General features: G+C 48.4%; 1 protein-coding gene across 1 annotated transcript; it reads left to right on the top strand.

Annotated features, from left to right (window-relative positions):
• The first annotated feature begins 11,261 nt into the window (after positions 1-11,261).
• On the top strand, positions 11,262-15,697 carry LOC309716952 (uncharacterized protein). Its single transcript, XM_082551095.1, has 2 exons — positions 11,262-11,301; positions 11,894-15,697. Exon 2 carries the CDS (start codon positions 12,671-12,673, stop codon positions 15,650-15,652), a length of 2,982 nt encoding a protein of 993 aa, XP_082407221.1. The 5' UTR covers positions 11,262-11,301; positions 11,894-12,670; the 3' UTR covers positions 15,653-15,697.
• Positions 15,698-16,308: the final 611 nt, after the last annotated feature.

The following is a 16,308-nucleotide window of genomic DNA, read 5'->3' as shown; positions in this document are numbered from 1 at the left end:
TCGGGCCTGGTGGTGTGGCCCTGCCAGGTAGTTGGCCACACCTGAAGACCATCACACAGCTGATCAAGCCTCGTCGGAGGAGCTACTTAAGAGTGTGGTGGAGCTCTCTCCAATGCTGTATCATTGCGTGACTTCATGTTAGTCTCTCGGCCAGTCAGTACGGTTAGTCTACCACATTGTGTGTGTCTTACGGCTGCCTGTTTGTTATCTCCGCAGGAGAAGCATGGAGACGAGAGGTCAGCGAGCACGGGGTGCTCAGACACTGACACGGACAAGGAACGCTGACACTAGGAAGAGGACATGTCGCAGACAGCACTGCCATGTGGGGCTTGGCAGTGCTGCTACCGTAGGCCCCGGTCTGGATGGACCTTGCCTTGGTGGGTACAAGAGGACGGGGGTGCCTACTGGGGTCAGTGGGGGAGCTGGCCCTAGGGAGGGGCATCCTCCCCTCCCTCCTTTTCCTCCCCATCCCCGGCTACCTCCCTCTTCCCGCTCCACCACACTCACCCACACAGGTAGGGCCTTGGGGTGCGGGTGTGTCAACAGGGTGCAGGGGAGACATACCCCCCCGTCCCCTTCTGGCCACCTGTGCCTCAATTTTATCTCACAACTTAGACATCCACATTACTTACACTTTCATAACACACACATATATATAGGGCCTTGAGGGTGGGCACGTTAACGGCGTCCAGTGGACGGTCTGTGTACTCAAACCTACCTCGGGCGCCAGTGCCCACCTCTCAATTTTAAATCCATGTAGACATTGAGGGTTCTCGGGAGGGGCCGTGCTAACACCTGCTGCTCTCTGGCAGCAGCACCATGCTCTCCCAGCAACACTACACATGAGCAGGAGGAGGGAGGTATGGGGTCTTCACAAACCCCCCTTCTCTACTAGCCATCGGGGCGGGGGAGCTGGGAGGAGATGTTGGCTGTCCCATTGGCCTCCCTACTGCTGCGGAGCCTGGGACGGTCTGCTTGCCTCCACCCCGGGGGGAAGGGTAACATCTCTTGGGTCTGGGTTCTGTTTCCTCCTCTGGGGGCGAGGGTACCTGGACCCGGGGTATAGAGTATGTTTGGGGAGTGTGATTGTGTGTACATGTCCATTTATGTCAATCCTTACTTTGGGTGAGTGCTGAGTGTTTGTATACGTGTGCATGAGGGTGGGAATGCATGTTTGTGTCTGTGTGTGCCTGTTTGTCTGTGTCTATATGTCAGATCGGGTCTTAGACTCCACCTCTCTGGGAACTCCCAGGCCCTCCAAAGTGTGGAGGCCTATCTCCCCTCACCACACTCCCTGCCGGTGACTGATGCCCTCAGGGGTCGGTGCATTGGTGGTTCTTGGTGTCCGGGGCTGGGCGCTCAGGTATGTACCAGCTCACTCCCGGTGGCTACTTGGCGGGGCCTGGCGCCTGTTGCTTGGTCAGGCCTCCTCCGGGGTGCGGGGGGCCCTCAGGCCTCTGGCCTCTGGACCTGTGGCTCGGTTCGCTCTGGCACAGCTGGGTACCGGCAGAGCCGGTGGGCACGCCGATGCAACCCCCTCTAGCTTCTGCTCGGTGGCTACTGGGGGACGCCTCGTCTGGGGATCCTCAGCCCTTCCCATGAAGGTGGCACGGATGCCCCTCCGGTGGTCCTCCTTGGGCTCTCGCACTCTGGGGCCTCTGGATGTCTGGGGCCTGGATCTCCTCCATGCCTGCTTCATGCCCAGGGGGACAGGGCTATGGCTCTCTACATCCTCTTGCAGACCATTACATGTGGAAACCATTTGAATACAAGCGTGCTGATCCACACAGGTGTGCACACGCGTGTTCACTGTTCGTAGACTTAAATTACAGCTTTCTTGGCTGCTACTTCAAAGCACATTGTGCGCTGTCTGTCCTGCATGCTGCACAACAACATTGAATATTTAGTATTTACTGCTGTTTACACTTAGCCAGATTAATGCGATGGTGTTGTGTTTAGTATGTTGCTTTGGTTTTCTTTGCTTGTTTTCTATTCTTTCTCTCTCAACAGGTGATCCAGGAGATTTGATTTGATTTTTTCCCCCCTTTCTCACTTTCCCTCTCCCCTTCTGTTTTTCTTTTCCTTCCTCTTTCTTTCTCCCTTTCCTATCCCTCACTCATGTCTGTTCTGTCTGTAACAACTGAAAATAAAATAAATACTAAAAACAAAGGTAGATCAAATGGACCAATACGGCAATGCCACGATGATTCATTTGGCAAAATAAATCCATTGGGTATCCTTGTTGGTCTTCAGATAACAATTCTTACGGCTAAAGAACCAAATGGGACAGGCAAAAAAAAAAAAAAAAAAGGAAGAGGAAGAGGGAAGAGGACATGTCACGGGAGTCGGGAACACACTGAGGATTTATTGTTATTTTCCATTTCACTGTAAATAAACGCACTGCTAAGCACACAGAGTCCGGCATTTGGGTCCTCCTTCCTCACATGACAGAATGATCCAGCCAAACATAGGCCCAGCGGGCTCTGAGGAGAGGCTCAGGAGGGAGGTGATGGACAAAGTTTACAGACTGTGTGATTTGTGGAGGGAGAATCCTGGGGAAGGGTTGCGTTGCGCCGTGGAGAGGCGGCTGCAAGAAATGCTTTTTAAATTTCCCTGGCTGGTTGGCTCTCTCAACCCAGTCGTCATGGACTTCCTGCTTTCAACCGTCCACCTCCACTCCTACTCAGGCTGCTCACCAGCCCGGCCGTGGATTCACAGCCTGACACGCCGGCCCGTCGTCTACACAGAAACGATGTTCGTGCCACCGGCGCTCCTCACCGCAGCCGGATCCCCGGACATCTCAACTGTCGGCTCTGTTTCTTTGTTTACACGGGATGGTGACACCACAGACGCCGGAGGAGCTTGCTCAGCCTGAGCCAGAGGAGCTTGCCCCCCGAGCAGGAGCTCAGCGAACCGGAGGAGCCCGCGCTGCCCACGGAGGACCTCAGCGAGCCGGAGGAGCCCGCGCTGCCGGCGGAGGAGCTCAGCGAGCTGGAGAGACCAGCATGGCCACCACGCCCAACACGGCGACTACGTCCACGGCCAGCACGCCATGGATCGTGTGCCATGCAACACTGTGCCTCACCGGAGCTGTGCTGGACCCATGACTGCCCGCCGGAGATGCAGCGCCGCCGCTATTGCAACCGTGGCAGGCTGCCTGATGCGTCCTGCTGCTATCACGGGACCCAAGGAAGGCCACCTGAACTCTTTTGTTATAGTTCTCGGCCGCCTGAGACTGTTTTGTGGGGATCTTTCTGTTTTTGCACCACTGCTAGATGCGCGGTCTGACTTTGGGACTGTGACCTAGGAGGGTCTGTTGTTTTTGCTTGTATTTGGGTTTGGTTTGACTTTAATACATGCAAACACTTTAACACAGCCTGCAGAAAAGCCCAGAGTGATGTTCAAATTTAGGCACCCACATGGTCAGCTCAAGAACTTATGGTAAATGTTTTGTGTTCTTGTGCACACTGTTTACAAGTTTCTGATTTGTAAATTTGGTCCATTTAGTAAATCTGGCCCATTCTGTGGCTGATAGAGATGTGCCTGATTTGTGGATTCTGCTTGTTCCATAAACCCAGACCATCAGGCTGACCACTCATGGCAGGCCAAAACAACCCTCAGGCCACTGGGATGGCTACAGATCTACCCCCATCTTCAGTGTGACTGCATACAATCATTTTTTTAAAACCAATTTTTAAAATGTCATTAGTGTCGATTCAGGATTCAAGTCCCATCAACTGCTCTCCTTCCTTTTTATAAGTAAAAAAGGGTCACTATATATTTTTTTCTGGAGCATTTAATTAGAAACATAAAAGGATATTTTTATTTTACTCAGTAGACATTTAACTGTCACACTGTGCATATTCTATTTAACCTCCTAATCCTCAGGCTTTTTCAATCATTTTTTCCAGCTGGAAAAAATAAGCAGATTCAGTCTCAATTATAATGAAAGTGAGTGTCTATAACTAGCAGCAGTTCAATAGCACTGTTGCTACTGAATCTCTTCTAAATCTCCTCTGCTCCAATTGTACCAACAGGACTGATGTGAAATGATGCTACATCCATTTTACACACGTTTGGTTCTTTCATTTTCTGCATTATAACAGATAATCAAACTGTTAAATCTCCACTAACTTGGAATCACATCTAACACAATAAGCTAAAATGACAATATGTTACTTTCATTGAAATGCATATAAACATGCTTAAAGTGAGGCCTATTGTACAGACATTATCCAAAAGAAACAGATTGTCACTGTGCCCCTAAAGACTTTTTGACCTCCCCAAATAGTAAAAATAGTAAAAGTTTCACTAAGTACTGGGTAGCTTCTAAAAAATATATTTTAAATTTTACTTAAACATAGGTCTACATATATAGTCTTGTAGCTTGGCTAAATTGCTGGATTTAAAAACAAACAAACAAAAGAAACATTTTATTGCCACTGTGCATGTGGTAACAGCAAATCCTGTACTTAAGAGCTTTTGGAAAAACCTCATAAAAGATTTTTATGTTTTACATTTGTGTTTATTACAATGTGCTCTGGTGACTTAACAGTGGCCAAAGCACATTGTAACAGTATTAACATTCAAACCTTGAATATTAAGGCAGACCTGGAACAGAAAGTCACCATTTTTGGTCGATTGAGCTTGTGTCTAACTGTGAGAGATAACAGATGCCTAAAATCTTCCCTCTCCCTTGAATAGTGTTCTCAATCATTGATCATCCCTCTCTTGCTCTCAATTTCATCTGAAGATAAAAATCAAGCTTGTCCACAGTTCAGAGATGCCCACAATGATTGATTAGAGAAAACACTCACTGTAATGGTCTGTGGGAGTTTCGACAGCATATGGTCCATCAAATTTGGCAAACTTGTACAGCACTGAAGCAAAGTCACCTATGCTTTCCATTTTAATCTCTCCTTTCTCATTCCCTTTTTTATACTCTGTGAGTCTCAGCTTGGCTGTGTCTCACTTGTCATACTACTATTACGATTGAGTGCTTATCTTTTTGTAGCAGTAATGCATATACAGTACTGAGGTCAACCTTACTTTGCTGCTGTATCGTATCATTAATTCTTTCTTTATAAAAAAATCTTGTTCCAATTTGTTGGACAGAAGAGATCAGTTTTGATAGCAACATGAAAGGACATGAATTGATAAGTTAGGAAAAAATAATACACCTCACTTATGGCTAAACACTAACGAGACTAGAAGCAAGTGCATATGTCATGTCAACTGTCATACAAATATTATTTATTGTATCAAATGTTGAGCCTGTTGTCATTCCCAGGATATGAATAGTATTTTGTCAAGATTGCTGGGGTCTTAGTCATGTTCAACATGCCCCACAGCAGAGTTGCATGACCCAACTTGGTTATGAAATTATAGGAATAGGGCATTTTCTCCCGACTAAATTTTTCTAACCCTAAAAATGTAGTTTTATGTGTGTAAAACTAATCAGTAATGAAAGGGAAAGTTACCAAAAAAGGCAGGAGGGGAAAAAGCTTAACCAAGAGGAAAACACAAAGGTCAAAATGGAATGTGAACCAGCATGTCCTGGATTATAAACTTATGCTACTGCCACACCTCTAACAAAGCAGACAACACTGCTGCAGCACCCACCAGCAAAATACAACTTGGAGACACTATGGCGATACTGCATTATTAGATACCTTGACGTGAAAAAGTGTTCTCCTGGTGGAAGTGGAGGGATTAAAACTAAAAAAAAAAGCCTTGAGTCTGCAACTCAGAATTTAAGTTAAAGGTACTTATTAGGGTTATTACCCTAACTGTCACGGACCGCCGGGGCAGACCGTGTGGAGTGAGTGGAGGACCCAAGAGCAAACAGAGGTGAGGACACAAAACCGGACTTAACAGAAGGCGAGCCTTTATTTAGGGCCGAAAATGTAGGGAAAAGGCAGCAAAGCAACTGAGGGAAAACCTGACCATAGACTGGGAAAACTATGACTAAACAAAGTACAAACTAGGACTTGTTATGGCTGGGAAACTATGACAAGGGGTAGGGGAGATAACACAGACGACGCGACGCAGACTACATGAAACACAGAGACTAAATACACATGAGGGATGATCAGGGGAAGTGGCCACACATGGGATCACAGCTGACACACATGAACCTAACGACAGGACAGGAGGGTGCAACTGAATACACTGACAATGAATACAGATTTACAAAGTAAAACAGGAAACATGGAAATTAGACATGACAAGAACTAAACATAACCACGCAGACATGACTCATGACCCAGGGAAACTTAATACAGGGGAGATGACATAACTGACAGCATGAACTTGACAATACAAGACACACAGACATAAACACACGAAGGGCAAGGGAGGCTTAATACAAGGGTAATATATAAAAATGGCTGGGCTACCTTAGTAAACCTAAACAAACAATAAACATCAAAATAGGTTAAACACAAAACACTGGGTCGCACGACCCAGGACCATGACACCACCACCCCACCAAGGGCTGGCTCCAGACAGCCCTAAACCAAAAAACAGACCACCGAGCCCGGGTGGGCGGCAGGGGACCAGGACGGAGGGCCCAAAACAGGAAACAAAAAACAGCCGACAGAAAACACTGGAGCACGTGACAATAGTCCAAACATAGTGCGGGGGGTCGGCCCGGAGGGCGGCAATACACCAGCCCACAGTTTATGAGTTCAGGCGGCCGACCTGGGGGTTGGCAACCCAACAGGCCACGCCATCTCCCATCAGGAGGCCGTCCATGCGGGAGGCAGTGGCGGTGCAGTTCAGGAGGCCGCCCCCGATGGCAATGTCCAGCTGACGACCCGGAAAGTGGCCGGCGATTCCGAGGGCCAGAACGTGGCTTGGGCGGCGGCAACACAGCTGCAGCACCAGGCGAGGCCGACACAGAAGCAGAGGCTGAAACTGGACCAAGCGAGGGCGAAGCGGGAGCTGAGGCTGAGGCTGGACCAGACGACGGCGAAGCAGGAGCCGAGGCAGAGGCTGGACCAGGCGACGGCGAAGCAGATGGTGGCTGGACGGGCTCCTCGGGCCCTCCAGCTGACGGGCTCCTCGGGCCCTCCAGCTGACGTGGCTTGAGGCCGGACGGGCTCCTCGGGTCCTCCAGCTGGCGTGGCTTGAGGCCGGACGGGCTCCTCGGGCCCTCCAGCTGACGTGGCTTGAGGCCGGACGGGCTCCTCGGGCCCTCCAGCTGGCAGGACAGGAAGTGGTGCAGACGCTGCAGGGTGCCGGATAGGCACACCCGGGCATCTAGCAGCAGGCGCAGGATGAATAGTTAAGGAGGCCCCTGGCTGGACAGGGAGCTGAGCCGCTAACTGGACAGATGGCTGTAGTGGACATGGAGGGATTTGTGTCAGAGCCTGCACAAGTGGCTGAGCAAACATCTGAGCGGGACACCAACCTGGCAGCTGAGCAGGTAGCCGGGCTGAAGCCTGTGGTGAAACAGACCGCTGGGACGTAACACCACGCTCTGGGAGGGCAGGTGAAGAACTGTCCTTAGTGCCCACAAACTTCAAACAGGTGTCAAGTAAGCGAACACTTTTAACATTCACCGTACCGGAGTGAAACCCAGAGGACACAATGACTCCTGACTCAACGGTCTTAGGATCTTCAAACTCAGAGTTCACTGTCTCAGGCTTAATGTGAGAAAACTTGGTCACCTGGACGGCATTCACATGGCTGATAGCGGAAATATTGCCTAGGGGTACATTTCCAGTGTCAAGATCAGTAACACACACAATGTTATTCGTCATGTCACAGCAAGCCAAAGTAGACTGAACTGCAATCTCAGCCTTGGGAACATGAGCTTCATGGGGTGTGGCTGAGGGAGTAACACCTGAAACAGAACTCTGTCCTTTTAAGCCATTAACGTGGCTTCTGCTGTTCTTGGCTGCCCCCGCTGTGGAGCTAAACACGGTTTCTTCCGACTCATAACATGACTGCGACAGAGAGACATTCATGAAAAAGGCCAGGTCAGCTAACACGGGTTGCTCAACACTCACAGCTTCCAGAATACAGTCCAGGTTATCCATAGACCTTCTATCATGGTCCATGACTGTTTCAGGCCGAGCATGTTCAGACACACAACACACATTCTTAGCTAACGTGTCCCTGTACTCACTGTTTATCGGTTCGCCACCTGGTCTCAGGTCCTGGACTGAATTACTCCTAGCTGAGGTGGAAACAGGTGCCCTGCCCTCACGGGATGGAGGAGGGTTAATTTCTGGGTCTAAGTTCCCATACCTAGAATTCACGGTGGCGTCCTCACCAACTAGAGTGGGTTCATGGTCACAGTTCTCAGGCGTGTTTAACTGGGAGTCAAAGGGCTCGGTTATATAAGCAACACAGGAAACAGTCTCTGGCTTCACTAAATCGTTAGCATGGTACCGAATCTCCTTATCTGCTCCCTCAGAACAGTTAGACACAGCCCTGCCATTCTTACTACATGACACTGACAGGGTTTCTGTTGGCGCTTGTACGGCCACATGAGGGGCTTCTACATCACAAGTCCTGGGAACCCCACTTAACGGTTCATGCTCTGTGTTGCTCACATTTCCTGCGACAAGAATGCCCCCTGACTCATCATCACTGATAGAGTGGTGATTAACACAGGTAACACATGGGAACGCTAGACAGTTATGTTGAGACACGCTACAACCCTTGGGGGGCAGCCCTTGCTGTTTAATTACAGCCTAGCTGCTCGTAGCATTACCATTAGCTGGTCCATTTGCAGTCTCTTTAGTCTTGGCCGGTAAAACAGGCATGTGCCCGGACTCTGACTCTTTGACACGATCGTCGTTTTTATGGCTGAGCCCGCCAGGCAGCAGTTCAGTAGTGGTCATAATCTCGTCCACGGAAAAGACACGTGGAGCAAAAGCACAGTCACTCACCTCCATTTCGGAAGGGGCACGAGATGAAACAAGACCCTCCCCAACCTCCAGCTGCCGCGCGGCGCCACGGTGGCGTCGCCGTCGCCTCTTCCTTGAAGGCGACGCGGTGACGGGAGCTCCGGTTGCAGGGGAGGTGAGAGGGGGCAGGCCTTGGCAGCTCCGCGGGCCCCCAAGAGCCAGGCGCGTTCCCCGAAAGACTTGCTCATAGTCGGGGGTCAGCCACAGCTTCCATCGGAGCTTCTCCTCCAGCTCCGCGAGAACCACCTGCTCCCGTTCAGCAACGTCCTGGGCAGTGATCTGTGGGGACATCTCCTCAGAGCCGAAAATCACTGCAGACACGGACTCGGAGACGGCTTCGGCCAGCGGTTCTGGCCCAGGCAACTGCTCTGATGATACCCCGGACTCTGGCTGTGCTGACGTGCGTCGGCGACGAGGGCGCCGCTTCCTCCTAGCAGCGGCTGTTGACACAACATTGATAGCTGTGACGGCTGGCTCCTCATCCTCCGACTACATCTGCGCCAGAAGGGAGGCTGGAGAAGCGAAGTCCGAACGAAACGGTGAGGGTGAGCGGCTCGTGTACGAAGGGATGGATGGTGGCGACTCCAGGTTGCGCCTGAGTCTCAGTGAGCCAACCTTAATCACCCCGGAGCTGGAAAATGGTGGAGGCGGTGATGGGGAAGTTGCGTGACAGCGGAACGGTGGTGACGCAGCCCGTGCGCTGGGCACCTGCTCCTGAGGACGGGTTTGGAGGATGGTGCGGAGGTAATCAGAAATCAGGGGGGGTAGCGCCTCCCGTAGCCAGGGGAACACGGTTACGCTCACCCGCAATGGGTGGAGCAACTCCTCCGTATCCTCCTCCCCGGAACGCTGCATCCACTGACAGCATAGCGCTTCCACTGTCTGAACGACCTCTCTTCTCTGTGTCGCTGGGTCCATACTGGTCGCGTTGTACTGTCACGGACCGCCGGGGCAGACCATGTGGAGTGAGTGGAGGACCCAAGAGCAAACAGAGGTGAGGACACAAAACCGGACTTAACAGAAGGCGAGCCTTTATTTAGGGCCGAAAACGTAGGGAAAAGGCAGCAAAGCAACTGAGGGAAAACCTGAACATAGACTGGGAAAACTATGACTAAACAAAGTACAAACTAGGACTTGTTATGGCTGAGAAACTATGACAAGGGGTAGGGGAGATAACACAGACGACGCGACGCAGACTACATGAAACACAGAGACTAAATACACATGAGGGATGATCAGGGGAAGTGGCCACACATGGGATCACAGCTGACACACATGAACCTAACGACAGGACAGGAGGGTGCAACTGAATACACTGACAATGAATACAGATTTACAAAGTAAAACAGGAAACATGGAAATTAGACATGACAAGAACTAAACATAACCACGCAGACATGACTCATGACCCAGGGAAACTTAATACAGGGGAGATGACATAACTGACAGCATGAACTTGACAATACAAGGCACACAGACATAAACACACGAAGGGCAAGGGAGGCTTAATACAAGGGTAATATATAAAAATGGCTGGGCTACCTTAGTGAACCTAAACAAACAATAAACATCAAAATAGGCTAAACACAAAACACTGGGTCGCACGACCCAGGACCATGACACTAACTCTAACCCTTCAACAAATAATGTCAGAATAAGATGGATTATCTATGTTTCAAATAATTATCTTAGCTAAAATATTTATGTGCACATAAATACTGCATCAATTCAGTTCTGAATGAACAGCTACACAGACCCTGAAGTCCCCATTTCCTAACTTATTTATTTGACAATCATTCACTGTAGCCTACATGTCTCTGCTCAGCGCTGCTCAGACACATGACGGCAGGACAACAAAACACAGCACGACAAGAAAAGTGTGATTGTAGGTACCTGATAGAAACTGAAACCAATATTGGTATTGATACTATAGAGATTTGGATCAGTCCTCCCATACTTAAAGGGGGCTATCTGCTGTGACAGGTGGGCATAGTGAGGGGAAAGAAGAAAATGGAGATCATACAGAGACAGGACAAAACAGAAACTATGAGAGAAATTTAATGACATGCGCAATAGTTGTATTTAAAGCCACAGGGAGTGAAAAGATGATAATGGAGAAGAGGTGGTCAGTGTATCAACAGCACCCTTTAGCAGAATAATTATGGGGTAGTTCAGGGACACCTGAACCAGCTATAAATAGAAGCCATACCTAAAAAGGAATGTTTTAAGCCTAATCTTAATGTAGCAACCATGTCTGTCTACCAAATGAAAACAAGGAGCTGGTTCCACATGAGAGGAGTCTGCATGATTGATGAAGGCTCTGCTTCCCATTCTACTTCTTGAAACTCTAGGACACAATTATTCTGACACACATCGAAAGGTATTTACATACAATGCTTAACAAATGTATTAGACCACTCAGTGTAACATTTATGATATAGCTGCAAAAAAAAAAAAAAAAAAAAATACCACAGGTAATTACCAGAATCATTGTTGTTTCTTTCTGTAACGGTTAATCTACCAGAATGAGTCTTTTAGGAAAAAATTATATTCTATTATTTTTGACCCTAAAATATTGTTGTTATCCATGAATTTTCAAATTTAGTGTTTTACAAAATAGCAGAAGAAATTGGAAAGCACATACATATTTTTGAGTAAAGTTGAGTAAAGTATAGTTTAAATGTACAATTATTTAACTGAACAGAAAGTTTTAGTAGTAACTAGGATGTTATGCTTGACTAACTTCTGACTTCTCAGAGAAGATAATTCATCACATAATTTGTAAGACATGAAACCAGTGTTATTTGCCTAATAAATAACTCATCAATACCATTTTTAGTTTTTCAACATGTTTTTGACCAATTTGAAATATTTGATTTTTGTTATTTTTATGACTGGCAGTCTAATAAACTCTTTAAGCACTGTAGTTTTACAGAAAACTCCATTCTGCCATTCTCTATATAAAAACAAAGGTGCCACAGTGGTGCAGGGTTGGCACTACTGCTTCACAGCAACAGTGTTCCTGTTATGGGCTTCCTGGTAAGCTATGGGTTTCTCTCTGAGTTTTGTCTTCCCTTGTCTTTCTGCCTGTGTGGATTTTCCGTGCATGCTTTTTCTTTCCTCCCACTAGCCAAACACGTGAATGTTAATTGTAGGTGTGCAGGTCAGAATAAAAAGTTGCAGGCCTCTTTTTGTTACCCGGGTGCCCAGATCTGTAACTTTCGGTGTCCGCGGAGTTTGACTCCATTCTGCCCTCCGTTACTCAAGCTGAGCAAGTGGTTTATTTAATGTACTGATCTCTAAAATTAGAAATATCCTGTCAAAGAGTGGCGCTAAAAAACTAGTTCATGTATTTATTACTTCTAGGCTGGACTACTGTAATTCGCTATTATCAAGATGTCCTAAAAACTCCCTGAAAAAGCTTCAGCTAATCCAAAATGCTGCAGCAAGAGTACTGATAGGGACTAGAAAGAGAGTATATTTCTCCTATATTGGCTTCCCTTGATTGGCTCCCTGTTAAATCCATAATTGAATTCTAAATCCTGCTCCTCACATACAAGGTCTTAAATAATCAGGCCCCATCTTATCCTGATGACCTCATAGTATATCCTCATATAGTGCGCATGCGCCAACCAGCGTGCAGCCTGTTACAGTCGCTCCTGCTTTTCTCTTAGTTTAGCTCTTTTTTCTTATGTATTCTTTTTTTTTCTGACTTGTATTTTCCTCTGTTTTCTATCTCTTACTCAATCATGTGGATTGAGAGAGTTTTTGTTCTTCTGGTGGCCGTGGAACTGTTACTTTTATCATGGAACGGGACCGCGGCACATCTCCTACACGCACGGACTGTTTACTCCAGAGATCAGCTGATCGCCCTGATGCCGGCCGGCTCGCTGGCCAGGCCCGCAGAAGTACCAGCTGAAATTTGGAGGAAAACACATCGGGGATGCAGAGGTCAAGGACAGAAGAGAAGAAAAAAGGTGACGGTGAGACAGCGGAGGCTCGAAGCGAGGAGGAGGTTTAAACCGTGTCTGCCGTCTATCGTGATGGGAAATGTGCGATCGTTGGCAATTAAAATCGACGAGCTCTCAGCACTGGTACGGAGTCAGAGGGAATACCGAGAGTGTAGCCTGATGTGTTTCACCGAATCATGGCTGCACCAGGACATTCCCGATGAGAATGCTTCCGTGGAAGGCTTCCACACTGTTCGGGCGGACAGGGACAGCATCGCTAGCGGTAAGCGTAAAGGAGGTGGGCTTGCTGTTTTAGTTAACAACCGGTGGTGTAACCCTGCCAACATAACAATCAAAGAAAGGATTTGTTGCCCGGACACTGAACTGTGTGCTGTTGGACTCAGGCCGTATTATTTACCCAGGGAATTCTCTCACGTCATCTTGGTGGCTGTCTATGTTCCCCCCTCTGCTAACCCCACAGCTGCATGTGACACTATCCACTCTGCCATAGCTCGGCTACAGACTAAGCACCCGAGTGCCTTTATTGTGATCTCGGGTGACTTCAACCATGTATCACTGGACAATACACTACCAACATTCAAACAATATGTGGACTGTCCCACCAGGGGAGAGAAAACTTTAGACTTACTGTATGCTAACGTCAAGGATGCATACAGCTCCTCCTCCCTCCCCCCACTTGGTAGGTCAGATCATAACCTGATTCACCTCACCCCCCGCTATGTGCCAATTGTGAGGAGGGAACCTGTGACCACCAGGACTGTTAGGAGGTGGTCAGAGGAGGCAATAGCGGAACTACAGGGCTGTTTCGAGGTGACCGACTGGGAAACACTCTGTGAGCCTCACGCCGAGGACATCAATGGGCTTACTGAGTGTATCACAGGCTACATAACTTTCTGCACCGACTCCATTGTTCCAGCTCAGACTGTTCATTGTTACCCAAATAACAAGCCGTGGGTGACTAAGGACATCAAAGCCCTCCTCAACAACAAGAAGAGGGCTTTCAGAGGGGGCAACAAAGAGGAGGTGAGGAAGATCCAGGTGTTACTAAAGGACAAGATCAGAGAGGCTAAGGACAATTACAGGAGGAAGCTGGAGTGGAAACTCCAGCAGAACAGCATGAGAGAGGTGTGGAGGGGCATGAAGACCATCACTGGATTCAGGCCAACCAACAGCAGGGGAGCTGAGGGAGGTGAGAATAGAGCCGATGAGTTGAATCTGTTTTTCAATAGATTCGACACCACAGTGTCTGCTCCCACCCCCACAACCTCACCTGCAGTCAGCCTGGAATCCAGAGCCACACCACTGTGCCAGCCTCTCTCTTCACATGTTGCCTCCTGTGAGATTCCTGACACCCCTCCCCGACCCATCACCTTCACTCAATACCAGGTTGAGATGCAAATGAGGAGACTTCACTCAGGCAAGTCTGCTGGACCAGACGGAGTGAGTCCCCTTGTCCTCAAGACCTGTGCCCCCCAGCTGTGTGGAGTCTTTCATAAACTGTTTATGCTGAGTCTGAGTCTGCAGAGGGTCCCGGTGATGTGGAAGACATCATGCCTCGTCCCTGTACCAAAGACGCCTCGTCCCAGTGGCCCCCAGGATTACAGGCCCGTGGCACTGACCTCCCACATCATGAAAACCCTGGAAAGGCTCATCCTGGACCAGCTGCGACCCATAGTAAGACCACATCTGGATCCCCTTCAGTTCGCTTATCAGCCTCGTCTCGGAACAGAGGACGCCATCATCTACCTGCTCAATCGTGTCTACACCCATCTGGACCAGCCGGCGAGCACTGTGAGGGTCATGTTTTTTGACTTTTCCAGTGCTTTCAACACCATCAGACCGACCCTCCTGGGTGATAAGTTAGCAGCGATGCAGGTGGATGCTTCTCTGGTGTCCTGGATTGTTGATTACCTGACAGGAAGACCACAATATGTACGTCTCCCACAGTGTGTGTCTGACAAGGTGATTAGCAACACAGGGGCACCACAGGGGACTGTCCTCTCCCCCTTCCTCTTCACCCTCTACACCACAGACTTCAGCCACTGCACAGAGACCTGCCATCTTCAGAAGTTTTCTGATGACTCTGCGGTGGTTGGATGCATCAGCAGGGATGATGAGACAGAGTACCGGGCTGTGGTCGACTCCTTTGTCACGTGGTGTGAGCAGAATCATCTGCAGCTCAACGTGGCAAAGACCAAGGAACTGATCGTGGACTTCAGGAAGACCAGGAAACACTTGACCCCTGTTTCAATCCAGGGGGTCAGTGTTGACATTGTGGAGGACTATAAATACCTTGGAGTACACATTGACAATAAACTGGACTGGGCTAAAAACACCACAGCACTTTACAGGAAGGGCCAGAGTCTTCTCTATTTTTTGAGGCGACTGAGGTCCTTCAACATCTGCCAGAAAATGCTGAGGATTTTCTATGAGTCTGTTGTGGCCAGTGCGATCCTCTATGCTGTTGCATGCTGGGGGAGCAGGCTGAGGGCCGCAGATGCCAACAGACTTAATAAACTGATCCGTAAGGCCAGCAATGTTGTGGGGATGGAGCTGGACTCCCTCAAGGTGGTGTCGGAGAGGCGGATGCTGTCCAAGATAAAGACAATGTTGGATAACACCTCCCACCCACTCCATGACATGCTGGTCAGTCACAGGAGCTCGTTCAGTGAGAGACTGAGATTACCGAAAAGCACCACTGAACGACACAGGAAATCATTCCTGCCTGTGGCCATCTCCCTGTACAACGCATCCACTTAACACACTGTTTGCTGCTACAGCTACACATGTTTCTTTTCCAACTATTTATTTATAAGTGACTTATGTATGTATGTATGTATGTATGTATATATATGTATATATTGTACTATTCTTAGTTAGCGTATTGTCTGTCTTGTCTTAATGTTGGTTTAAAATGGAGCACTGTAACAAAAAACAAAAAATAATTTCCCCCAGGGATCAATAAAGTATTCTGATTCTGATTCTGATTCTGAGTACAATATCACCCTATTAGAGCACTTCACTCTCGCACTGCAGGCTTACTTGTTGTTCCTAGAGCCTGGTTCTGCCAGAGGTTTCTTCCTGTTAAAAGGGAGTTTTTCCTTCCCACGGTTATCAAAGTGCTTGCTCATAGGGGAGTCATATGACTGTTGGGGTTATCTCTGTATGTATTATCCTAGGGTCTGCCTTACAAAATAAAGCACCTTTAGGTGATTGTTGTTGTGATTTGGTGCTGTATAAACTAAACTTTAATAAAAGGAAAGATTCTACCCTTTAACATCTTAATAGAAGTAAGCCAAAACCGGCTTTAGTGCAAGAAAATGCACCGCATACCAAAAACAGAACTCTTCACTGACATGACAAAGAATGTCAGAAAACCCCTACAAACATAAAACTATCACGGCGGGGATGGGTGT

This window comes from Aulonocara stuartgranti, assembly GCF_965226115.1.
Source record: "Aulonocara stuartgranti genome assembly, chromosome: 2".
Lineage (NCBI taxonomy): Eukaryota > Metazoa > Chordata > Actinopteri > Cichliformes > Cichlidae > Aulonocara > Aulonocara stuartgranti.
The sequence above is the reverse complement of the archived record's forward strand: the minus strand, read 5'-3'. Positions and strand labels throughout refer to the sequence as shown.

Excerpts from the sequence above, each read along its gene's own strand:
- LOC309716952 (XM_082551095.1), top strand. The coding sequence starts at position 12,671 with ATGTGGATTGAGAGAGTTTTTGTTCTTCTGGTGGCCGTGGAACTGTTA.